The sequence below is a fragment of the Xiphophorus hellerii genome, chromosome 4, assembly GCF_003331165.1.
Source record: "Xiphophorus hellerii strain 12219 chromosome 4, Xiphophorus_hellerii-4.1, whole genome shotgun sequence".
In the NCBI taxonomy this organism is placed as follows: Eukaryota; Metazoa; Chordata; class Actinopteri; order Cyprinodontiformes; family Poeciliidae; genus Xiphophorus; species Xiphophorus hellerii.
The window spans coordinates 8709787-8735609 of record NC_045675.1 but is presented as its reverse complement, the minus strand read 5'-3'; the positions used below and the strand labels follow the sequence as shown (position 1 = coordinate 8735609).

At 38.3% G+C, this 25823-nt stretch overlaps 1 protein-coding gene across 1 annotated transcript in view; it reads left to right on the top strand.

The window, feature by feature from the left end:
• Positions 1-25823, top strand: part of nkd1 (NKD inhibitor of WNT signaling pathway 1) — a 44622-nt gene extending 18799 nt beyond the window's left edge. Inside the window, exons 4-10 of the mRNA XM_032560654.1 lie at positions 10176-10233; positions 13873-13976; positions 14082-14177; positions 16044-16191; positions 17046-17127; positions 18633-18760; positions 20533-25823. Of these exons, the coding sequence (XP_032416545.1) occupies positions 10176-10233; positions 13873-13976; positions 14082-14177; positions 16044-16191; positions 17046-17127; positions 18633-18760; positions 20533-21071 (1155 nt within the window). The 3' untranslated portion in view covers positions 21072-25823. The remainder of the gene's footprint in view (positions 1-10175; positions 10234-13872; positions 13977-14081; positions 14178-16043; positions 16192-17045; positions 17128-18632; positions 18761-20532) is intronic.

Here is a 25823-nt window from a genome sequence, read left to right as displayed (position 1 = left end):
ATTTGTGACACACACCTGGACTGGACTGTAAAATTATGGTTTGTACAGCCAGCTTACTTCCATCAGCGAGTCATGATTCTTTTGTAATTGCCATACTAGCAGAACCTTTTTAGGCGGACAAGATGAGGTTTCATGCAGTAAATACACAGAGCCATAATGCTTCATTGTTGTTAAGTAATAACTGGGTTAGTAGTATTGGATGCTACTAACCAATTTGCTCACTCCTCTCTTTCGTAGTTGTCATCACAATATCCTTTGTATGCCAATCTCTAATTGGCATACAAAGCATGAATGCATTTGTAGTCAGCTACTAGATGTATCCTGATCAATACGATTGTACAGACAAAAAGACTTGTGCAACTATCCAATTTAGTTGTATATCTAGTAACAGGTTTTGCATTATTTTTGTCAATGATAGGACCATTCAACAGAGGGTGTTTTTCTGAGTAACGGTTGCACTGGTAATCACCTGCTTGCAGGCGCATTGTACATTTGAAGTAAAGTAAGTGCATGTTTTATTAAGACTTATTCAAAGTTAGTCAATAATGTATCAGAAACCTACAGTGGAAAACAAAGAGTTGAGTTGGCACACCGGCAAGAGGCCTTTAGACTTTTGATCTCAAAGGTTCTCTTTTCACCTCTCTGCTGATATAGAGTTTTGATAAAATGCGTAATAAATCTTAACTGCTGTGGTTACATATTTTTCAAAGGCTAATAAAGGCTATTACATTAACTAACAGGTAGGGCTTAGCGCCTCAGGGGTTTCCAGAGCTATAAAAGCGTTTTTGTTGCAGGTGTAAAAGTTTTGTAAATGGGTCGTTAAAGTGTTGGCCAACTTCACACATAGAACACAAAAAAGCAAAAAGGGAGGGAGATTACTTCAAATCAGCATGTTTCTGAAACAGAGAGATGAGTGCTTTAAATCTCTGCTAATATTCCACGGAGCTTTTCAGGAGGCAGCCTTTGATGTGGGTGAGGTAATGTGACCAGGTGTGTTTGCAATGTAAATTCAACGTGGAGAAATGATTAGGGACTGTGCACAATCATTCTGCAAAAGGAAGGGATCCAGTATCAGCTTCTTGTTCATTTTGAAACAAAACAAAACAAAACAAAAACAATCAATTAGGAGAAAAACAGCTCATGCCTTCTAAGTCTCTTTTATGGCAATAACCCAAGCTTAATTTAATTCTTGCTGCAATATGACTGGATGCATTGCAGAGATGACTTCAACAAGAACAACACCGTAGCAAAAAAGACTTTTGCTAATAATACCCCAACTCGTACGAGAAGGAAAGTGTCTAAACTATATACTAAAAGATTGGGCAGTTTAACATCTGCTAATAATGTTTTTACAAAGACAATTCATTAGATTTTTTCATTTGACACCAAAGGTCTTTAACCTACTTCTAACTTTTTCTTTAAAAATAAATCAGCATCTAGATTTTTAGTAAGGCACATATCACCGTGTATTAATTTTAAAATCATTCCAAACCATTTATAGCAGATTTTCCATGTTGATTTAAATGTTCTGAAAAAGATTTAAGATGTTAAATAAAAGTATGTCCAACATACAGTATATATACAAAGTAGCTTCAAAGATCAAAGTTTTACTCTCATGAGTTAAACTAAAGAAATGTGTTCATGATTTAGCCATAGGAAATAGACGAGGTGAAAATGTCACACATCAGAGAGTTTGAAAGTAAAAACTGCTGATGTTTTTAAAGATGAATTCAACAGCCTTTCTCACTTTTACCAAAAAATATCTTGATGATTCCCAAGACTTTTTTGAAAATTTTCAGCAGACTGATGAGACAAAAGTGGATGGCTTTGGAAGTTGTGGGCACCGTTACATCTGACATCTTGCATTTCACAGAAAGAACATCGTGCTTGCAGTCAAACAAAAGGATAGGAATGTGATGTTATGCAACACCTGCATGTCTACCACTGAATGGCTCCAGAAAGGAAAAAAGGTTTTTGGAGAGGTCTGATTGAGAAGCTGTGTCATGACCCTAAATGGGCTGTTCATCATCAAAATCCCTCCCAAAGCTGCTGAGTTAAAATAATTCCTCAAATTAGAGCGAGTCAAACTCTTCCTCACCAATTTAAAAGACTCGTCCATGGTTGTTTCAAATTCTCAATGGGAATCTTTGCCACTGAGAGTGATACTTAGGCTTAAGGGACATTTACTTTTCACATAGGGCAGCATTGATTTGAATAGCTTTTAATCATTAATATAAACCTCTCCTGGTGTTTACTCAGGCTATCTTAGAGTGGCATTAAAATTTGTTTAATAATCTGAAATATGTAAATGTGACACAAAAAAAAGGCTAAAACAGAAAGAATCTGAGGGAGCAAATGCTTTTTTTTAACCTTTATAAATTCTATAACATTATATGATTGCATGCATCTGTATTTGTGTGTGTGGGGGTGTGTGTGCGTGCGTGTGTGAGGAGCATCCCAGCATGACCTTAACAGGATAAGGCCTCAGGCATGTGTGGACTCCTCAGACCCTTTTAGCTTTGTGTGTTGCTGACCATGTACGCTTTAATCATGGAGCTGCTTACTCCAACTTGCCTGGTGATGGATCCCAACTCCATGGCTATAATTTCCTTCCTGGGGTGCAGGAAGAGAGGCGAGTGTGATGTGACTGAAGGGTGTCAAGCATGGGGCCACCAAGTCTGGAAGGAAAATGTCCCTCTTTGAAGTTGCAACATCAAATCATAATGCTGGATCTTATTATTGGAAGGAAATTGGATAGGTCTATTAATAACGTTTTTCTATTTAGTTTAATTATGGTACTTTACTATTGAACAGCAAACAAGATATTTGAGTGGGAATTTAATCACCTAATTTTGGCACAGTGCTGCAAGTTGCTTCACAATAAAATAATCTATCTTATGTTTTGGTCAACTGAAAGATGTTCAAGGCTCAGCATCAAAAGATTTACAATATGTGACCTCTGGAAAGGCTTTGAATTTCTTATCAAAGGCATAAAATTAAACATTGAAACAGAAAAGATAAAATTAACTTTTACCTGCACACTGCAGATGATATGACTGTTGTGCATTTTACCAGTTTGTTGTACAATTTTGAGCAGATGTAATGTAATACCTTGCCTCACTGGGTCACATGATAATAAGGCTAAAAAAAAAATCCTGATTTATATTATGTTGCTGAAGAGAAATGCATAAAGATCAACTTGTCATGGCTGCCACTGTGAAGGTGTTGTCTGAAAATCATCCCAATCTCCTGTTCCACTGTGTCTCGCGTCAGCTTTACTACGCTATATGATTATCTGAGATCTTTATTTCATGTGTGAAAACGATCCCCTTTGAAGCTTCACTCAGAGGCAGTGCGTTGCTTCACCACCTCGCGTCAACACCTTCTATCTTGGCTCCATCTCTGGGCGTCATGTTTTACTGCTACGTGGCACTTTGAGTAAGGCTGTTTAATGTTGCTGGAAGGTGAAGAATGCTCCAGCTTAAAGAAGTGGGAGAGCAGCCTGGAGCCAGGTCTAAACTGCTGCTTGATGATAACTCTTGGTGCTTTTTTCCCTCTCTCCTTGAGCTACATCAGTACTCTTACCACATTTTGCAGGAGGGGCACCACTCCAGATTCCAAGGGTCGTGTTCCTTTGAAATTACCACTGGTGAATAAGTTTACTCACTTCCTCTCTTGAGGAGTTTTGTGAGATATAGCAAACCTATAATCTAATTTACAGCTGTAAGCATAATAAGAGGTAAGTTTTGTTGCTTTATAGATTAGTGTGCACTTCAACCATACAAAAGTCCACATGCAATACAGCTGTTTGTTCTATTAATCAAACAAAATCAATCAGTCATTATATTTGCTAGTTGCAGAAGATTATTAGGCTCAGAACAAACACAATGACAACTTCAGGCTACATGGAAGACCATATATCATGATTTTTCAAAATTTCTTTTCACTATGTACCTTCCAGTGGTCATAAAAAAGCACCAGCAAATTAATAAAAAGTTATAACATTATTTTTGGCATGCCAGACTTGAGCATCAATTCATTACACATTGGCCACCCAGGACTAAAGTGCTCAAAGTCTCCATCTTTAATTTGTGTTTATAAAAGGAACAATTTTATGGTCATTTATCTAGTGAGGAAAATAAAGTTATCAAAATGTTAAATAGCAGTAACTTGGAGATATAGCAAACAAACACCCTATGGAGGGATTTAAAAGCATTCTGTTACCAGCCTGTCTGAAATTCCCTGCATGTGGCAAAACCTGTAATTTCTATGTAATTTATGGCACAGTAGTTATGCTACAATTCTGACCAGCGTTTTTCCTCTGATGTGCATAGTCATACGTCAGCATGATGCTCATAACAACCCCTCATAAAAATTCATTTTATGTTAGCAAGCAATGCAGTGGTGGTTTTAACTTTCCCTTTTCACACATGATCGGTTTGGTTTTACTCATGAGGGTTTAACTTAGCAATAATGTATATGTCATTATGTTATTCTAAGCACAGTGTCACACCACCAAAACATTTTAAGTTCAGCTAGAGCACAGATTCTTTGGCTCCAACACTGAAAAAGAAACATTTTAAAATATACTGACAACTAATGCTATAAATAATCTCCAGATTACTGATTACAATAATAAATTTAATGTTTGGAGAGAGAAGTAATCTGGAGATTACACAATCTATGGACATCAGCAGGTGTTTTGTACTGACAGAAGACAAAAAAAAGAATAAAAAGTGCTGGAAAACATTTTTTTAACAAGTGAAACTTTATGTTCATAAACAAACTGAGGTCAGATGCTTTGGTGATGCTCAAAATCTCAGGTGTAGCATAAACTATGTTGCATCTTCTTTCCTCAGTTTAGGTTCCTCCTAAATTCTGTTCTTGTTCTGTGGTTCTAAATGATGATGGCATACATACTTTCACTGTCATATGATTCTGGTGTATCATGCTGCACAAATGCATGTATTAGAATTTCATGTTTATCAGGTAAATTTTCAAATGTTATGTTACTGGATGGGATGTAAAACCAGCTTGAAAATTAATTTTCCCTGTTTAATATCTGGCCTGTTTGATGTAATTTCTGTTCATCTTTAACCATTGCTCTGACCGTTGGAATCCCAAAGGTGTATTCCTGCACCGGGTGGAGTACAGGCCAGGAGGCACCAGGCTGCAGCCTTAATGAGATTTTTCCTGGGTTTTTGATGGAGTGCCAGTAGTGCTGCCATTGCTCCTGAGGCCTGCCTCCACTGAGCCCTGGCGAGCGATCAGGGGGAGCTGTCGTCGGCCGCATAAATTGTCAGACTGTGTGGTGGGTCATGGAGGCAGACGGCATAGAGACTGAGAGGCCTTGTGGGACTTTCCCACAATCACACACAAGTACTTATTACTTGCACTTTAATGTACCCTTTTGCTTCAGTGACAGCCTCAGAGAAAAAACTTGGCCCACTGGAACCGTGTCTGCCGACACAAGTAAGGGAGAGCAAGAAAGACGCTAGAAGCAACTTTGTGTCCAAACTCACCAAGTCTGTTTCCTCCCAGCATGTGCTTGCTGTCTGGCTCACTTTCTGTTTTACTCTTGGTCCATACTAAGTGCAGCTTCTCTTTTACACAGAGCAGTCCTGTTTAGCTGTTTTTGTTCTGGATGAACTGAGCAGAATTGTTTTCTGATTTATCTTTACACTAGTTAGTGTCGGCAAACTCAAGACTATGCTGTTTTTACCATAAGCTTAAAGAGCTAAGATTTTGTGAAAAAGTAGTGCTATCATATGTTGTCATAGGTTTGCTTAAAAATAGAATCCCTAGTGAAATATGGGAAGTTTTTTTTTTTTTTTTTTTACATATTCATTAGTAATGATTTCTATGTATTATGTTGCAGGTGTCTATATATAAAGTGAGGACTGCAGTATAACATGAAAATGCCTTGAAATTATTTTCAAAGAAGACTGAAAACTTTAAACATAAGTTCAAATATTATTGTATTCCAGCATGTGGCTGTTAGTCATTCTTATAATTTGATGAGGGGTCAGAGTCTGACTTGGAGAAAACCAGTGTTAACTTTTGCACTCAACTAATTTGTTTTGATTAAAAAAGGCAGTGTTTGATTGCTCACTGTGGTTAGAGATTTGTGTTTTAATATTATGCCATTGCTTAGTTATTTTCACATGGAAGTTTGTTTCTGTAAATCTGTTAAACTATCAAACTATGAGTTATATCATGTTTTATGATTACTGCTTCAGTCAAGCAAAATCAGGATTATTTTTGATGCTGCTGTTTGTTTTATTGTTGCTCCTCACTACGAATAATATCACAATCTAATGGCTTTCTAATATAGTATCTAGCTGGTACTAAAAAGTGGTGGAAAAATTGTCCTAGATTTAAAAATGAAAGCCACAGCTTTGAAATTTAGTTACTATCAGAAATGTTTTGATGGATTCTTCTTCTGGATTCTTACCAGCTTCTCATTGATAAAAATTATTCATGATTTGACTTTGTTGTGACTAATATTACTGTAGGAGAAAGGAATGACCCCATCAATGACTTTAATTCAATCAGTGTTATTACTGCAAAATTTACTCATCTGGCTTAACCATATCCATGAAGTGGGTTATTGATGAATTTTAACTCTAGACAGCAAAGCAAACATGTTTTCAGCCCTAACGACAATAGTAGATTGCGGCCTGTGAATGGCACTGATGCACTATATTCAGTGAAGAGGTCCAGCAATAAATCACTTCCTTTGAAAGGAATTTAGCTACTTTAAAACACACAGGGGCATTTCCTTCTTATGAGTCCTAAAAGAAGCTCTGAAGAATCTGGCTGCCATTGAAAGCAAAAGGCTTCACGCTCTGCTTTCCACAGGCCATTAAATGCCATGTCTGGAAAATTGTTTTAGCTGGTCTCATGGGTAGTGAAATTTGTTAGTTTGTGTCCTGAACCAACCCTGCACCTCTGACTCATTGCTGGAGGTTTCATGGACAGATTTATTAAGTTGAAACAAAAAGCAGAAAGAAATGGACACCAAATCATCACCAAATTCAGTTTTTCTTACCAGCGTTGGTCTATGTCATGCAGATGCATCTGCTATTGTACTACTACATTTTGAGGTTTGGGTTTTCAGGGCACTGAAACTTCTGTGACCCCTGACTTTCTAAGGGTCCTACAGGAATATGCAACTAGCTCTTTACTTTTTCCAAAGTAGATTAATGTCTCCTATATGACTGTGTGCAAGAATTATGAATTGGTAGCTACATTTCAAGTCTTGCCTTAGATTCTCAACCAGATTTAGTTTGGACGTTTTTCTTTAGGCTATCATGACACGTAATTATTATTTGGTCCAAACCATTCCTACAATGTTTCACCATATAAGAGCTGTTTAGTGCTCTTGTTCATTTTTAAACTGGACTTTTCATACTTTTGTTCTGTAAAGTTTTCAATAAAGGTCAGATTTTTGGAGAACAAACCTAGCTTTAAAAAATTTGCTTACGGTAATTTGTTACAAGTCATATTTTTGTTCTTTTACAGTAAAAGCAGGAATATTAAAAATAATCACGGCTTATTTTTGTGCGGTTTGGCATTTTTTCTCTTCTGGTAAGCCTCTGCAAAAGCTTGAAAAACTTGAGCTATGCCTGTCAAGTGATATCATGACCTATGATTTTTTTTTTACTAATAATATTTGTATTTGGTGGTGGAAAATGATTTATTCTAGAAGAATATGTTTGTATGTGTGCAGTATAGCATGTGTTTGTGCATGGAAAGTGTAAAAAATGTGATTTTTTTTGTTAATAATGACCAATGTGAATCCTGATGTATCCCCAGTTTACTAACATTTGTACATTAGTACATTGATCTTGTCCCTTTTTCTCATGACAGTGTCTAACCTCTTAAAGGCTTTAAAACTCTTAGAAACACAAAAATCAAATTGAAGATGAGAATTTCTTAGATTTTCTTTTTCTTTGTGAATCTTCAATCTGAGCTGCCATGCAAGTTTTACATGTTTCCCTGTATTAGTTGATTGCTAATATATACTTTTGCCAGGCAAAGGGATGTGATTATTTCTGTTGAATTGGGTGATTGTGAAAGTTAACACAGGTTATCTAATATGTCAAAGTTTAGAAAGCTAATTGAAATGTTTAGGTAGTTAGAAGGCGGAGTGGTTCACGGTTCCCATCAGAGACTGAGGGGTTTTGTGACGCTGGAGATTTGCTTTACAAAATATGATTTTGTGCAAATATTGGAGTGAATTAAAACTAATTTTGAATTAAACAGTTCCAGACTGACATGCACAGCACTGAGGCAAAAACTTCTATAAGTTAAACCAAATGCAAAGCAAGGCAATCTATTCTACATCTGTATTTGCCTTTCAAACTGAAGCAGATAAACATTAAACATTGCTGAAATTATAATGATATACAATATTTATAAAGAAATGGTAATAGTATTTTAATACACTATTCACCACTTATGTTTATGTCAGTTCTGTGTTAAAATCCTGAGAGACTCATAAAAATCTTGACTTGACATCACAAACAGGAAATACAACATCCCAGCTGCTTGTTTTGGTGCATCAGCCTTTATGTCTTCATTCAGCACTAGTTATTCTCTGACTGAGGCCACCCACAGCGCTACACTGTGGCCACCATCAAACCCAGAAGGTCATAATAATAATATCTGACCTCCTTCCGTCCTGGATCTCATACTCTGATATGTAAACCATAATTTATACGAGGACAAAATTGACTTTGAACTTACATGGCCATTCAAGAGCACCGTTAACATGGAGATCACTTTACAAAGCTAGTGATAGAAACCTGTTTTTATTATTAACTGTGTTAATAATTATGATTTCTCAAAATATAACAACAGATGAGTATTTCATTTTGATTGTTATAAAATATTTAGTGTTTATATTTTGATAAACATAAAAAATGCAGATAAACCTACAGGGAGTCTCTTTTATTTATTGTAGTTATTGTGGTACCATGTTAGAACTTGAAGTAGTTTTTATTTACATCACTGTTTTAAAAACTTGTAGGCAAACAGATACAGTGTTTGTTGATTAGGGAATAAATGTCTTATTTGTTAATATTCAGATTCAGCATTTTTCCTTAAATAACCTATTTACACGATCTAGTAAAAAGTATCTACGGTAAGCCTTTTGAACTTTTACATGTTGCCTTATGTAACAACTAGAATTTTAAAAACATTTTTGGGTGATTTTATGTGTTAAATAAACAGTCTCCGTTGTATTTGGCCTGCATCCAACAAATGTGTGCTGGAAAAATAATACTTAAAATCAACCTAAACAAGCCATGGTGGCAGCATCATGCTGCCAAGACCCTTGATCTGTGATACAAGTTTAGCATTGCTATTGACAAGGAATCCAATCCGAGCAAGAATGGGCAGAAATTCAGTGTTTTGTGTGCAAAATGCTTTATTTGCATCAAAATGTGTTTATTTTCAGCAAAATGTGTTTAATGCATGGAAGTATTGCAAATACATGCTTAGGCATTGTTGTTTAACCAGCGATCTGAATCTAGGACTAGCAGACCGATTGTTTACATTAGAAATGTTGCTGGTAGATCTTTGCCTGCGTGTGAATGTTTTGTGGTTGTCAGTATGTGAGTAATGGTTTTCCAGCCAAATGACTGTAGCACCACACGGATACTGGAGCCAGATATTTTCCACAGCTAAGCCTGTGGATCACATGTCCCTCCAGTCTCTGTGGTATGCACCAACAGGCATGGTGTCCCAAGTATGGATAAAAACAACCGGCCTGGACGTATCCTTCGATTATGATAGTGAGCCACAGAAATAGCTTTACTACCGGACCTCTCACTCAGATTCCAGTACAGTCAGAGACTGTGATTTAGATGCTTGTTTCGTCATCTGAAATCTAACTGCCAATCTTGTGCTCATTTTGCTGGAGTCCTGCAATTACTGTGCCTTTAAACTTTCCACTGCTGTTTAAGCTCAGCTTGCAGCTGTCAAACTTTGTTCATATATAGATATGCGAAAGCTGTAATTTAAATGCTGGCATTTTGTTGGTGATGTAAGGGCAACTTTTTGAGAAGGCTGATCCTTGCTCTTTGTTTGACGTACTGTATGTAATGACTTCTTTTACATGAGTGCAAAACATTGATTTTGTATATCTTGTTTTTATTCTGTCTCTGTAGGACTCATTGGTTGATGCGTGTGGTGAGGGGATCATTGATGAACACTATCGTTTAGAAGGTAAGCCTGATTCTCATGTAAAACACCAACCCATTTCATTGATTTTGCTTCAGTTTGCACTTTTAATTATATATGTACATTAGTTTTCAGTTAGCAAATAACAGCAAAGCAAACATCAATATAATATCTCACCAAAGCAAACGTTTTCTCCCCTTTTCTCTCCTGAAAGCAAACTAAAAATAGAGCAAGTTAATAAACAAATGAGCAAGTAACATGATATCAATTTCCACTTTAATTCAGTTTTATTCAGTTCTGTTGTTGATTAAGTTGAATTAGTCTGTCACCTGTTTTCCCAACCCACTCTCTAATGTCTCCTTTAAACTCTCATGTTGCCTTCTTCTCAAACGCCCCCTTCACTTCTTATCTGCCACTCTTCAGCTGCTGTAGGCAGAGTGCTTCAGTTCCTCCATTTTTTTCTCTGATGTGATCCTGGATTAAGTGCTCTGGGAGGAGAAAGTCTCCCTCCCATTTAAAGACAGTGCTGGACGTGAGGTGCAGGCTGATATCTACCATTTAACGAGGCCGGCCCACAATTTGGAAGAAAAGCAAAATAAATTTGGCCTTTGCTTTAGTTCAGCTTCCCTGGGTTGTACCAGAAAGAGGAGAGATAATGTGTCTTGGTCAAAGCTGTCCTCCCCTGAAGACAGATGTTGCTAATTAGACTACACTGCTCTATTCATCCCATGAGATTAACAGGCAAAGTGAAAATCTGGGAACTTTCCTGTCTTTCTAAAAGTCTCAGTCAATCAATCAACTACACCTTGATGCCTGTTACCAGCCTTTAACCTCCATTGACTTCTTACATAACAAATAATAGTTAACACATAGAGAGAACTATGAAGAACTCCTGCATGATTTACAGATAACTCAGTGATATTAAAAAGTAGAGCAAATTAAAAAAACGGCTATGGAGAAAATACAGAAAGCCAGCACAAAAGAACATCAAGGGGAGATGAAAGACTTCTTTCTTTAAGGCAGGAAGAAGTACATCCGGAGAAAGTTTTTATGGGGATTAAAAGATAACTTTTCTGCTAAAATTGCGAAGGAAATGAGATGAAATCCGAGATGAAAGAACCCAAAGGATATGTTGCAAAATTACTACCTGGATTCATATGCAAAAGCACAAACAGCCTTTGAAGAACCTCAGTAATTGAAATAAAAGTTATATTTTGAAAGAAGTTCTTCAAATGCTGGACATTTTCGTAGTAATTTACCGCTGTCGGTGTTTATGAGACCCAGTTATGTCTAAGACGGCATTTCAGATCAGCCGACTCCTCATGGTACGTGGCAGCTCTCCCAACCTGCCATGGTTTGCATGCGTGTGAAAAATAGTCCTGCACGTGTGTAGAAAGCTTGGCGGGTGCCAGCCTCTGCTGTTTTCATCTCGCCCCTTGGATCTGATGTGCGGTCAATTCCTTGGCTGCAGTTTCACTTGTAAGGAGCCGGTTTCTGTCTGCGACGGGGAAGGGGTCAGCGAGGGAGGAGGGTGACAGCAGATTACTGTTACTCCTCCCGGAATTTCATTAGCTCCAAGATAAGTATCTCCTCGCCATATTGAGCCTGCTACTGAACAGATTTACCCTTGCACACAATGTTCCCTTTGAGCACCTCAAATGATCAGACAGCAGGACCCCAAGTGTTGCTCCTCTCCAAAAAGTTGGTAAAAGCTCCCTGGGATGAAGCCTTTCATTTCTGGCATTCTCCCCCACCCAGGTCCACTTTGATCTTCGTTGGATCAGGAGGAAAGAAATTGGTCTGTTGTGTCTGCTCTATTGGCGAACAAACAAACAGCGTTTCAAATTTGACTTGGCTTAATTAATTAATGATTCTGTTTTACAGCTGGTCTGATCCTCTTCCAAAAGGTTTGAGAATAGAACTTCAAAGTGCGGCAAGATGAGAGGATGGGGGAGAAGGGCGTGGTCTGTGTGACTTTATGGGTGTGTGCTGCCTCTGTTTACTGTGAATGTACTGCATAGGTTTTTAATCCATGTTAAATGGAGCTGATAAAGCATCCTTGACTGAGACAAACCTACAGAAATCTGCAAGGATAGAGCATAAAAATTCCTGCTTAACTGCAAGTTATGTGGACTTGTGAAGAAACCCACATATAAGTGTAAAAGAAAAATACTTTCACAATTTTAAAGGGGGGTAGCTAATGTTGCTGCTTTAGCTCTGACCCAAGATCCAACCATGATAAGACCCTTGAAATATAAGAATCTTTGTAATATTTTGATCCAGCATGATAAATAGGCATCCATGTGACATTGAATTATCCAATAGCATGCCAGTGTGATCTGTCACTTTGGACATTTTAAATCAATCCCTTGTAATGAAGAAAAATAAGGGTTGCACAAATACATTTTATTATTAACTCCCCATTCATATAATTCATTGGTTATTGAGCAAAAAATATTTTGATTTTATTCCAGACAGTGCCTTTACTGAGTCTCAAAAGGATTAATTTTTCTATTAGGAATCAGAGAGACAAATATGTTAAGATTCTGGGTTTTTCCTGACATACTGTTCAAATCTTTAACTCAATAATGTGCCTGCTGTGTAAAATGTGACCATCTGATCAGTGTTTTATGACTTTGGGTCTGCCATCCTTCAATGCTGGTTTCCAGTGACACCTCCACCATGGTAGTAATTGGCACCAGCTACATTGGACTGAGTTTGTCAGGGTCATTTGCTGTCACTCTTGTTTCTTTGTTTATGCAGTTTGCTTAACTTCACTGGAAGGCAACAAACATTTAGGTCTGTCATAAAACAAAGAATGAATATATGGGGAAAAAAAAATCTTATGCTCATTGTTAGGTATGATGGAGGATGGTGATGCTGAGGGCTTGTGTGTCTTATGCTTTTTAAGTCTGTTAGTTTATGTCATCACAAGGTCATTGAATTACCAGGGCATTTTAAATAGAAATGTTGTAAATTCTGCCTGAAACTGGAAAAGTGGTAATCACTGTAAAAATGTACCTTTGTCTCTTTTAGGTTATAACTAATATAAATTAGTGAGTCATATTTATTGATCCATTTATTATATTTGTAAGTTATTTCATTTACTCTGGAAGCATAAATGTGAATTCAGTGCTGGTAGAGGCACCTGAAGGGAGTTCCAGGCATCACATTTTTGAATCTTTAAAAGTGTTTCAGCCTGACCACACTCTGTCTCAGATCTGTTTTTCTCTGATTGCTGACATGAAAACTATTTGAACTGTGAGAGCCAAACTGTGCTTTGATTTCCTGCAGCCTTTGAGCAGGGTCATGAATACTGTAAATAACTATAAGTTCTGTGGATCTGAGCATCCCAGAAAGGAAAAGTAATGATCTCTGATTTAGTTGTTTAGTAATGCAAAAGTCCTCAAACAGCGATTCTGCTTATAAAACATATTATTAATAAAAAAGTTGGAGAAAAAAGTCAGATTTGTGTTGTACATTTTTGCTCTAAGGCAGGCTTTAAGGTGTTCCACATCTTAATTTCAGCTGCCAAACGTGGAAGCATGAGCTTACAAGTAAAACTAGAAAGGGACGACATGTCCTCAGGTTAAGACTGCACCCACCGTTTTTGTCCTCAGGCTCTCCCTTTTATCTTTGTGCCCGTGCGCTCACTACTGTGTGTGTTTGTGTGTGTTGCCACAGTGGCTCTACCCCCGGAGAAGACAGACAGCTGCTGCGTGGAGGAGAAGATGCAGGAGAGGGACAGCCGGTCTCCCGCGGGGCCACAGAAACAGCTCCAGTTTGAAGTGAGTGTCAACGCAGAGCGGGAGGTTTATCACTTCCCCCTGCGGGTAAAACTGGGCCAGTGGCAGGACTTGCTCTCACATGCGCACTTTCTGAAACTGTTTCAGGAGCTGGAGTGTGCTGTGTCTGTGGAGGAGGACAACAGACAGGAGTGGACCTTTACCCTCTATGATTTTGACAACAATGGCAAAGTTACTCGAGAGGTAATATTTACTTAAAACAGCTAATTGTAGCTGTTTTAAAAGGAGGTGAGGAAGTCCACCCCAATGTTTACCACCCGCATTCAGTTTTAGGTTTCAACCACTGCATTACAGAAGCATTTCTTTTATTTAATAAAAAATATCAATATTCAACCTCATCTTGGAGAATAAAAAAATCCATGTTGCGTATTAATGCTTAACCACCCCCAAATAAAACAAAGCCAGAAGAAAGTAGCATTCACTCTAGATTATAGCCAAATCCAGTGAAGGCGCTGCTCAATGTGGCCTGTTTCTGCCGGATGGAGATCTGAGAAAACATCCAGAAAAGCGTTTTTTCAAGAACAACTTGAAACGGTGAAGAGAGACTACAGCACTTCTCTGTGTGGCTGGTTGTGCAGTTTTTTGGCGCTGCCTGTGGCTCTGTGGCTCCTGAGATGGCAGACAGAGACTTGGTAGGGGAGAAAAAGCTTTCTCTTCCACTATGATGCTTTTATTAGTCACTTCACTGAAGAAAAAAGTGAAACACAGGAAGCATTTATTTTATTGTTTATTTTTTTTGTTTACTTGATTTATGTATGAAACCAGAATGGAGCTAGTCCCTGAATAATTTCAGAGTAGTACACTGAATATAGTTGAGTAATTTGAGTCTTCGTGGGGAAAAGGCTTAATTTTCAGAAGATTACTGGAAGTAACTTAAGTGTTAAAGCTGTTTCTTCCAAAGTAAAACAGAGAAATTTTACTTTAATTAATAGTTAATTTACCTTATGAATCGTAAACAGTTCATAAAGTTCATAATTCCTGCATAGAGGAAACACAAAATTGGTGGCAGGCCAAATAAATATGGAAAAAACAAAACAAAAAAAACGTAATCGCACACTGAAAATATTTGTAAAGTTCATCCTTGAATATAAGATATTATTTTTATTTAAAATCTTTTTCAAAACGTTTGTCATGCAAAAGATACTTAAAAATATTTCACCTTTCACCTTTTATGTTTCATGATTCCCAGCATGTGAGCATTACTTGATACAAAAACATTACTTGAAAATAATTAACACAAACAGATATTCAAAAGTATTGAGACTTCTTAATTTTTTTCTAAGTTTTTGTCACGTTGCAATGACAAATTCTAACACATTTCATTCATATATTATGTGTTAGACTGACACTAATCAGCACAAGTGTGAGGTGGAAGCAAATTATACCTGAGTTTCCTAAACAAACATCTGAATAGTGTGGTGTGCAAGTGCACTCAGATCTGCCCATGAAAAACATCCAGTGCAAGCAATTGCTTTTAAGCATTATTGAAAAGTTGAAAGCAAGACGATTATATGAAACAATCTCGTACAGTTTGAATATTTCAGGGAGCTGTCCAATGCATTATGTGCAAATGGAAAGCTTGTGTTACAACTGCAAACCTACTGAAACATGACCATCCACAAAAATGTGTAGCCCAGGAAAGAAGAAGTCGAGAGACAAATGGTGAAACTGCAGAGATCCACAGCTCTGTCGACAGAAAAGCCAACAGTTCCGCACTCTAAAAATATTTGGTTTATATAGATAATGTAAAAAAGAAAGTTATAAAATTTCTGTTTCTAGTTTAACCCCAGTTGTTTCAGTTTCACTTGCATAATTCACAACAATAGAGGGCATACATACATGTATGAACAAAAATGTAGGCCAAGCTTTTCAGGTTTTTATTTGTAAAATAATTTTGAGAATTAGGTATTGTTTTCTTCCACTTTACAATTATGCTGTACTTTGCGGTTGTCTGTTCTAAAAATTTACAATAACGTCCATTGAGGTTTGTGAAAAGTAAAAAAAATTTTCCAGGCCACTCTCAGATTTAGCCCCTGTTCTTCCCTACAGGACATCACCAGCCTGCTCCACACCATCTACGAGGTGGTGGACGCCTCGGTCAACCACTCTCCTGGCAACAGCAAGACTTTGCGGGTCAAGCTCTCCGTCGCTCCAGACTCAAGCCAGCGGTGGAGGAGCTGTGCTCAGGGTGCCACAGGTAAGTGTCACGTTAACTCAGTGTGGGGCAGCTGCTGAGAAAAAAGGCGCCTCTGGAGTTCCATCAGTGGATCTGTGCTGACAGCTCACTCAGAGACTTGTTTGTTGTCATGCAGAAAGGCGGTCGCTTCAGGCCTGTCAGAGCTTTGTTTCCTTGCAGTTTCTGCATCGCTCCATCCCTCCCACTCAATGGGGTTCATTTTTAATGATGGGGGGTGACTGCGTAGAGAGAGACAGAGAGAGAGCGCCCCCTCCCCTCCCTTGCCGCCTTCAAATACCCTAAAAGAAACCTTAAGAGATGTGCCAAGTCCTTTTGATAACCACAGCCATTTTTCCTTTTTCCAGTACTCCCCTTTTTTCCCTTTTCTCCCCCTCTCTTTGTCCTCCTTTCTCAGAGCTGTGGGGAAAATATAGCAGCGTTCGACGTAACTTTCCTCACTGACTACTTGACAAACAAGTAGTCAGAGGAAAATATCTCAAAAAGTATATATTCCTGAGTGTTTGCGTCCTATTGTTTTGTCTATAAATATCTGTCAGGAGATTCAGATGGAGGAAGCTTTGAAAAGATTGCCTTCATGCTAATTTCAAATCGCATCAGATCCCACATCCTAATAATACTATTGCTGAAACCAGCCTGGTTTTTATGGTATTCTGCTCCTTATAAGAGGCTGGGAGTTGAAAATAGAATAAATGAAGCACTGTTGTTTTTCCTTATCTATAGATCTTCAAAGTGAAACCCTAAAACAAAGGTTGCTTTCTTTTGAGTTTTGTGTGCCTGGTGTTGTGTGTGGGTGTGTGTGGCTTCTCTGCATTGCTCCCTTTGGTAATAGCCTCTGTGTCTTTGTGCATTCTCAGACATGTCCCACTCCAGGGAGAAAAATGACAAGTGCATCGATGATCTCAAGAGTGCGGACAAGAAGTCTCGAGCGCTCCTCAGGTAAACCCAGCTCCTTGCAAACTCACGTTCTGGTGCCTCTGGTATCTCTACAATATAGAAACCTTACATCTGCATCCTTGTAAATCCAAATTTCATCAAAACGTTAATTTATTTGGCTTGCATCTAATGAAACACAACATTTAGTTTATCAGAAATTTAAACATTACATAAGGTCAAAAGATATTTGAATAATTACATAAGACCTATTAAAGTGATTTATAATAAAAATACCACCACTGAAATATTTATACGCTTCTGTCAATGTGATGAAGTCCTACTAAGCATAACAAAAGGAGCAAGTACAAAAAGCAAGTCTGTTACTCTTGGTCTTTACTGAAGATCATTTATGCTATTGAACTGAGGAAGAAGTTGTAAGTTTTTAAGGAGACGATGACAGAGGTTGCCTTCCACGGCAACAGCTTGTTATTAAAGTCCACAAGCTGAATCCGACTCCTCCCTGAAACTTTACCAGCCACTTTAACCTGGTTCCAAAGTCTGGTTTATTGACCAGAGATGACTTACCGCACTGGCAGTGATACAAAACATTAAAACAAAATATTCAATAAAACCTCTATCTCAGATGAGACATTAAAGGTTGCCATAGCATTAAGTGCTCTAAAGAAATCCTGGTAATGGCTGTTCTGACTTTGGACTTGATAACACACAGTGGACCAACACCAGCAGATGACATGGCTCCTCAAATTATCACCATCTATGGAAACTTCATCCTGGACTTCAAGTTCCTTGAATTCTGTTGCTCTCCACTTTTGTTTCAGAGTTTGGGAGCTTTGTATCCAAATCAAATGCTGAATTTAAATTGAAAATATGACTTTAAAACACTGAGCAATTTTCTTTTTAGCAAACTAAAAACACTTCTGATGTTTCATGTGTTTTATGAGTGATTTAACAAAAGATCTGACAGCTGTAGCTGATGTTGATATGTTAAGTTCCCCCAAAACTAGGTGTGCAGTTATCCATGTTGCTGATTCACATTTGTTTTTGCCACACTTTTCCTTCCACCAAATTTCATGTTATTGTTCTTGGGAGAAAGATGTTTTGTCATTTACCATGCTCATAAAAAGTTCCTGTTACAGCGGTATGACTGTGGAGGCCATAGCATTGCCATCACATAAAAACACACAGAAATAGTACTTATTATGCTTGAAATGAATCACTTTATGCATAATTAATCTAAATAATTTACAAAATTAAATTTTTGATTAAAATTATGAAAATGCTTTTAAGTTATATTCTTATTTATTGTGAAGCACCTGTACATCCTTTTCTTTATGGAGATACAAATGTCCTGTTAGTTAGGAGTTCTAACCTAAATAATTTGTTTGCACAACAAAACTTCTGTTGTTTTTCTTCTGTCCACATTCAGTGACTTGAGATGTAACAGTCCCAGCTCTGTAACAGTTGTCCTGCCTCTACCTGATCACAAGCAATGCTTGTTTATCTTCCCCAAACTGCTTCCTAATGAGAGGTGCCACTCATTTCCACAGGCGCCACCACAGCGACCACCACACCCAGTCTGGCTGCCAGCGCCACTGTGTGGACGAGAACCTGGAACGCAGGAACCACTACTTGGACCTGGCAGGCATTGAAAACTACACGTCCCGCTTTGGAGCTGGTGAGTGGACCGGGGTAAAGACGGGTGGGGAGGGCGGGAGGCAGACCATGGCTCTTTGAAGCCCGTCATTACTGCCGCACCTGCTTAGAGCCATTAGGTGGGACGACCAGCCTTCTGTGCACCTCGCCAGCACAAACATCTGGGCTGAGGCAAGCACAATACATCGAGTGTTTGAGGGGAAAGTCCATCAACAGGATGGGGTGGTGTGAAGGGAAATTTTTAAAGTTGAAAAAGTTTCAGCCTTGATCTGCCAATCAGTGATGACATGCCATTATTGTGTTGTTGTAGGAAAGTGCTAACAGGAATCCTCTGTGTCTGGGATCTCCAAAAGGAAAATAGCCTGAAACAAGATTGGAGAGTTTCTGCGTTGAGCTTTACACACCTAATTTGTATCTATCTGTTTTGTGTAAATGTAGAGCCAGACGAGGTGTGTTTCCAGAGGCAATGTCTGTTTGTTTGTCTGTGATAAGAATTACACAAAAAGTCCAGGTTAAACTTAAGAACACAGCTAAATGTGTAACATCTGCAACTTTGGTAGACTGTGAAGATGAAGAATAGATATCTGGAAATTCAGATACATCTTTTTTTAAACCAAAGATCATAAGAAAAATATTTTAGAAGCAACTTAATTTATAATTAATCAAACTAATATCTGAGTTTTTTTCTCTTTTAACTACTGCTGAAAGAGGAAGCTTTGTGATTAGGAAACTCAACAAGTAATTATTAAACTGATGAAGCATTTAACATCTACCAAGAGATTTATGGTCTTTTAGGAATCTAAAGAGAATTCTGATACTTTTATTATTCTAGGACGTATTCTAGGAAGTTGGGATAAAAAAAAAAAATTAAACCAAGGTTTGGAGCCACTGTTAATGGCTGGCAAGGACATTTCATACTACACAAAAAGTAAAGTGCAGAACTCCCAGGAAGTGTTTTTACGTCTCACACTGCCTCAAAAGACCTTCATATTTGAACACCAGGCAAAAAAAGGGTTCTGCTTAGAACAACAATCTGCAAAAATTCTCAAACCAAAACAGAATGTCGTCATTTTGTCTGGGAGTCAATGCAATCAATTGTCCACTGTCACTACATGCTCGTGGAGAATGAATTGCCGCAAAGTCAATGTCTCAAAATAATCTGAAATGTATCTGCAAGTTTTTATTGACGGTATGTTATTTTTAAAAGCCAACTCAGTTTACTGTAAGTGTATAGAGATAAGTGAAGAACTCTCCCTAGTTTTGATCTATAAACCCACCAATCAACAGCATGAACTGTGATGCATTAAAGATTTTGGTTTTAAGGTCACTGAAAGCTTTGCAGTTATATTAAAAGTAGAAATTCAGACAGCAAATTATTTTAGTATTCACTAATTCAAAATTGATGTTAAGTCAAACAGAAAGGAGTGAACTTTTCACATGTTGATACTACAAGTATTTTTTTTAGTTACAAATGATCAAAAATCTAAAGGATCCAAAGGAATGCTATGTTATGGCATTATAGACAAAAATATTTTCTCATTAAAAAATTTATGTATTTGTTTATTTGCATTTCTTAAATGTTTTGTTAATATTGCATAAAAAGGGTGAAGTGATTAAATGAAAAATTTGCATAATGTACTAATTTGTTACCCAATTAATCATCAGGATAATTGAATACTAAAATAATTGTTAGTTTACTTCCCATGGTTTTGACTGCCAACATCAAACAGTTCAGTCAAGAAATAAATGTTTTGTTGAGAGTTGTTTGGAATAATATCATTGTCTCTCTCTCAGGGACAGGTCCTGCTGCAGAACCAGCAAAGGTAGAGGCTCAGGCTCGCTCATCCAACCAGGCTCGTTCTCGCTCACATGAACCAGAAAACGGACACCCCCACTCACACCACCGCCGGCTGCAGTCGGCTGTGGACACTCCTGCTGCAGAGAGCCTTCACCCAGCCCGGCCCAGAGGCCAGGACTCCGGGCGGCATGGCATTCGCTCTCCGAAGACTCACAACCGCACACCCCCTGCACAGAACAGTGGGAGGGTGATGAGGAGTCGAGGCGCCCCGCCTCCGCCGGCTCTGCCCTCCCAGACTACCCCTCATCAGTCGGCAGCCCCCTACCGTAAACACAAACAGCGATCCAAAGAGAGCCAAGGCTACCGGGCCTTAGGCTCTCTTGGCTCTCCAGGACCTATAGTGGAGAAAGAGCAGGTCAGGGACCTCCCAAGTGTGTTGCTGTATGAGGGTGGACTGGCACAAGTGGTGCAGCGGCATGAACATCACCACCACCATGAACACCATCACCACTACCACCACTTTTACCAGTCCTGAAGCTCTGGCCTGCCTGGGATGACTCAACGCCCCTGCATTACCACAGAAAACAACCAGGCCAGCAGACTCTGACTGCAGCGCTGCACCTGGCAGCACAGGCACAGGACATGGGGAGGACATGAGGGCGACGGCCAGCGTGTGCCAGGGCTGGAATGTTAAGTAACCAGTGCTATAAAAATGTTGGTCTGACATACAGAAGCTTTGGTATGCAGTAGGACAGTGAGTAAAAGCCCATGTTGAGTAGCTGGACTGAAAATCACATGAAGGCTCAGGAGGCAACCCGGTTCAGACCCGCTGACCTGTAGATCATCAGACCAGCATCCCAACACTCCCCAGACCACTAAGTCAAAAGGAAGAGGAGGAACACGACGAGGAAGCTGTGACTGTAATACAAAAATATATGAAGGAATATGGGCGACGAGCAATTTGTGAAAAATTTGTGTCTAAAACAGAATGACGGTGTGCGCACGTCTGAGCGTCACGACACTGGTGTGTGTTGGAAACCACTGAAAGTGTGCTCAGAATTTAAAGCAAGCTCCCCAGCATAGTTTTGAAGAAAATAAAATAACCCGTAATACACTGTAGGCATAAAGGGGGAGGAAAACTTTGAAACAGTATAATTTATCCCAGATCCGCTTCTACCTCTGTTTTTTATCCGAATTGTTGTTCTGATAGAAACGTTAAACAAGCATTCATTTTCAAAATCACTTTTAAACTTTGTTGAATGAAGATAAATCATGTCACAAACTGCAGCTCTGAAAACTAGAAAGCCTCCTCTGATTTATGAACTAACATTTGCTGTACATAAGGTATTTATACTGTCATCGATTTTATAAGCTTTATTCATGTATTCATTGTGGAAACTACATTTTTATTATGACCACTAGGAACTTCAGTAAAACATGTAATTGAACCCTGTCTCAGATTTCCATTAATTTCCTCTCTGTTCTAACTTTTACACCTAACTAACAGAGTGATGTCTATTACTCTAATCCAAAAGCCGGGATGTGGAACCAGTCTTCCAGACCCGTTGCACAGATTTGCTTAAATTGGACTGCGTTTACCGTAATCTTATTCTGTTAGAGGGTGAAGTTTTCATCAGTCCAGATAAAGTTTGACTTATGTGTCATTCTCTTTTGTCTTCACATATTGTTTTTATTCAGCATGCAGAATGTTGGCACGCTGCATTTTGGTATCCCCCCCTGACGCCGTGTCCCATGATCTCCTAGCTGCTCCCTCTGTTTCCACCCCATCAGCCTGCACCACGGCTGTCAGCAGGTCTTTAGCTGCGCCGCCATGTGTCCTCACTGCTCAGCTGACAGAGCTCTGTTTGTGATGTGGCGGGACGATGTCTCTCTCAGCTGTCTCATTCCTCTGGTGCCGATTAACCCTGGAGCCCGGCTTGCAGACTCCACTGAGCCCATAACTCATATCTCACGACTACTGCCATGCTGGCAGTAGGAACGTTCATCCCATCCCAGTTGCCCTAAAAAATAGATGTTGAGGGTACCCTCGCTTTCAAAGAATATGTTGCTGTAACTTATTTGTGCATTGATTTTTGCTCTTTTAGGCACATCTGAGTGTCATATTAGCAAAAAAATAAATAATAATAAAGATAATCACACACTTTTATTTTTTCACATTTTGTCATGCTGCAGACACAAACTTAGGATGTCCTGTAATGAATCAACACGCTGTGCAATTGGAAGGTGGAGGGAAAAGGTTAGAGTCTTTACAAACACAGGCCACTGAATCAACTTTTCTAAGCAATCGCCAGAGTACCACAGGAGAACCCACACATTTTTTTTTTTTTACCTTTATATTACCAGGATAAAAAAATCCTACTGAGATTTAAGTTTTAAAACAGTTGCATCTGATGCAAGTTCCTTACCAGTCAGGAAAGCTGGCAGCCATTATTATCAAGCAATAATGGCTGCATATTTTTCATGGTAAAAAGCTCACATGACATAAAATATAACCACCTGGCTAATAATTTGTTCTTGCCCCCTTTGAGGTGAAAGCACTCCTGGCCCATTGAGGCATGGACTCCTGACCCATGAAGGTAACCTGTTGGTGTCTTGCACCAGGATTTTACAGATGGAGATCCTGTAAGCTCTGTAAAAGGTCAGGTCAACATCTCAAAGTTTTTTTCAGTTCACCGTTTAAGGCATTTACATACTTGGAGAGTTTTGCCTTGGAGAGTGATGGTTTTTAGATATTTTAAGGCGAGTAACATCGTAATACATCAAAGTCTTATGTGTTTCACTGATATTGGTCCAAACTAAGTCAGCTGAGAACAGAATAACTTTCAGTCCAGAAGATATTCCAGAACATAATGTGGATTATATTTGGTATATAGTTGTCTTTTGTCACTTTTATGATTTTTTAGTGCACTTATTTTTTTTGGAAACTCTTGCTTTTTCAAATGTCAAGTTATGAAAAGCTTGCATACTTCAGCAGTTAAATTAAGAGGGCCGTATTAGGATACATTTTTGCTGTGCCCATGTAAATTGTTATTTTTGTGTTGCTGGAACACAATGCATTATGTTAAATAATGGATTAACTTTGAACTTCCCCACTATCAAATATGAAAGCTTAAAAACTAAAATGATAAATTAACAAAGAACACTGTGATATTGACTTTAATGTGGGGAAATGAGAAACTGCCATAATGTGTCCTGTTTGTTTTGTTTCCAGCTGATATGCAGAGAGCTTTGAAGTGTGGATTGGCACAGCAGGGTGTTAGCTTCTGCAAAGGAAGGATGCTAAATGTTAAGGGATCAGGGGGACATGAGATAGTCTCTTACCAATATAGACTGAAAAAGGTTGAAGAAAAAAAAAACAAAGCAAATCCAGTGATAAGATACATCTGTTCCAGCGAATTTATGAGCCTTTAACGCTTATTTCCTTCCATGCTGGATAAGTGGCTCCCTTTCTGCAGAGAATCTTAGAACTTCAAAGCAGATTTGCTTTGGATAATGCAAATGATCAGAATACGCTGGTTCCAGCCTACTCAAGAACATGAAAAGGAAGAGTGGGAAAGAGAAAATTAAAACTAATTGCTGTGGCTGCCTTTTATGTGTGGAAAGAAGGGCAGAAATAAAATACTTCAATTATTGTCAAGTTCATACGATTAGGAAATAAGCTGACAAAGTGCTAAATTTCAGTGTTTCTGACCCAGTAGCCGTTTACATTAAATGTTCCTTTGAGCTGCCACTTGGTTCTTGCTTATATCTGATGAAATTATAATTAACAGGATTAAATTCAGCCTATAATCCTCATGCTGATACTGGTGAGACAGACTACTTCTAAATCTGTTTTGGACTATGGCTTGTATTCTCTGATTCATATGCCATTTAGATGAATCTGTTGAAACTCTCTTTACTTTGTAACTGAATAATTGTTTGCTCAGAGATCAAATGGCCCCAAAGACAACCTAATTTGTATTTAAAGGTGACCTATGCTTCCTTAAACAAGTTAGGATAGGTCTATGGGGTATACAAAACATATTCATGATATTTTTTGAACAAAATCATTCTTATAGAATGAAATTTTAGCCTGCTCAGTTCTGCCTATTTTGAGCTTTTTTCAGAATTAATTGTTTGGGTCTCTTGCCACTTTAGATCCAAAAGAATTGCTCCTTGCCACGCCCTCCCAACTCAATTCATGTGAATATGACTGCAAACAGATGTGCAATTATATAACCGTACATCTTTGAAAAGCAGAAGGAGAGCCTTCCGCACAACCAACAAGAATGAAGCAAGTGCTTTCTGAATAGTGAGTCGACAACAAAATTCTTGTCTTTTTCAGTAGCCATTGAACAGTGCATACAGTGGAAAAACCAGCTGATCAAACGTGCTGGGGCTCAACTTGGGTTGCTAAGTGATGGATGGAGCTCAGCTTGGGTTGCTAGGTAATGGGCTGGGCTTTTCTGGGTTTGCTAGGTGATGGGCAGAGCCTGCTGATTTGTGACATTACATTCCAGAGGTTCACCAAGAAACATGAACCTATTGCCAAAAATCAGCTGGGTGTTTTATTTTTTAAGCACTTAGCCTGTTTTTAGAAGCAGTATAAACCCAAATGGCAATACAAAAAAGTACAAAATGTGAATTTTACATCCCCTTTCTAATCCAAAATGACAAATGAGGAAATGGATCAGTACTTTTTTCTTTTTTCTTTTGTTATTCTTGAGGTAAGTTGCTTTGTATTTTAAACTCCAGATAGACAAGGTTTATTCCATGGATACATCATAGTAGACTTTACTTCCTGTTCATGCTGGCACTGAAAGTCACTATTCAAATTTGCTACTAGGCAGCTGTTTTCCTTTGCACTTAAGGTGAATAATAGCTAACATTTTAATATTGTTTTAAAATAAGCATTGCAATATTGTAAACTGCTGGATGTTATGTGAATGTTAGGATGTGTTTATGAGGGCTTCATGTACAGAAAAAAGGCATTCATGTAAGATTTCTCTGCATTTATATTTTTAATACCTATCAGAATTGCTTTTCAACAGAAAAAAAAAAATTTAGTTATTTATCCAGTAAGATTTGTAAAAATTTGGCATTTACAGCTTCAAGTGTTCTGAGGTATGTTCTACCAAGCAAACTAATCTTTCGTCCCTCCCCACCCCGTTAACTGAACATCCTGAGTAAAAATTAATCAAGTGTCAAACCTTCATATAAATCAAAATTCAAACTATATGAATAACTCTTTGAATTTGAATATGGAATAAAATTTCCTGTACAGTAA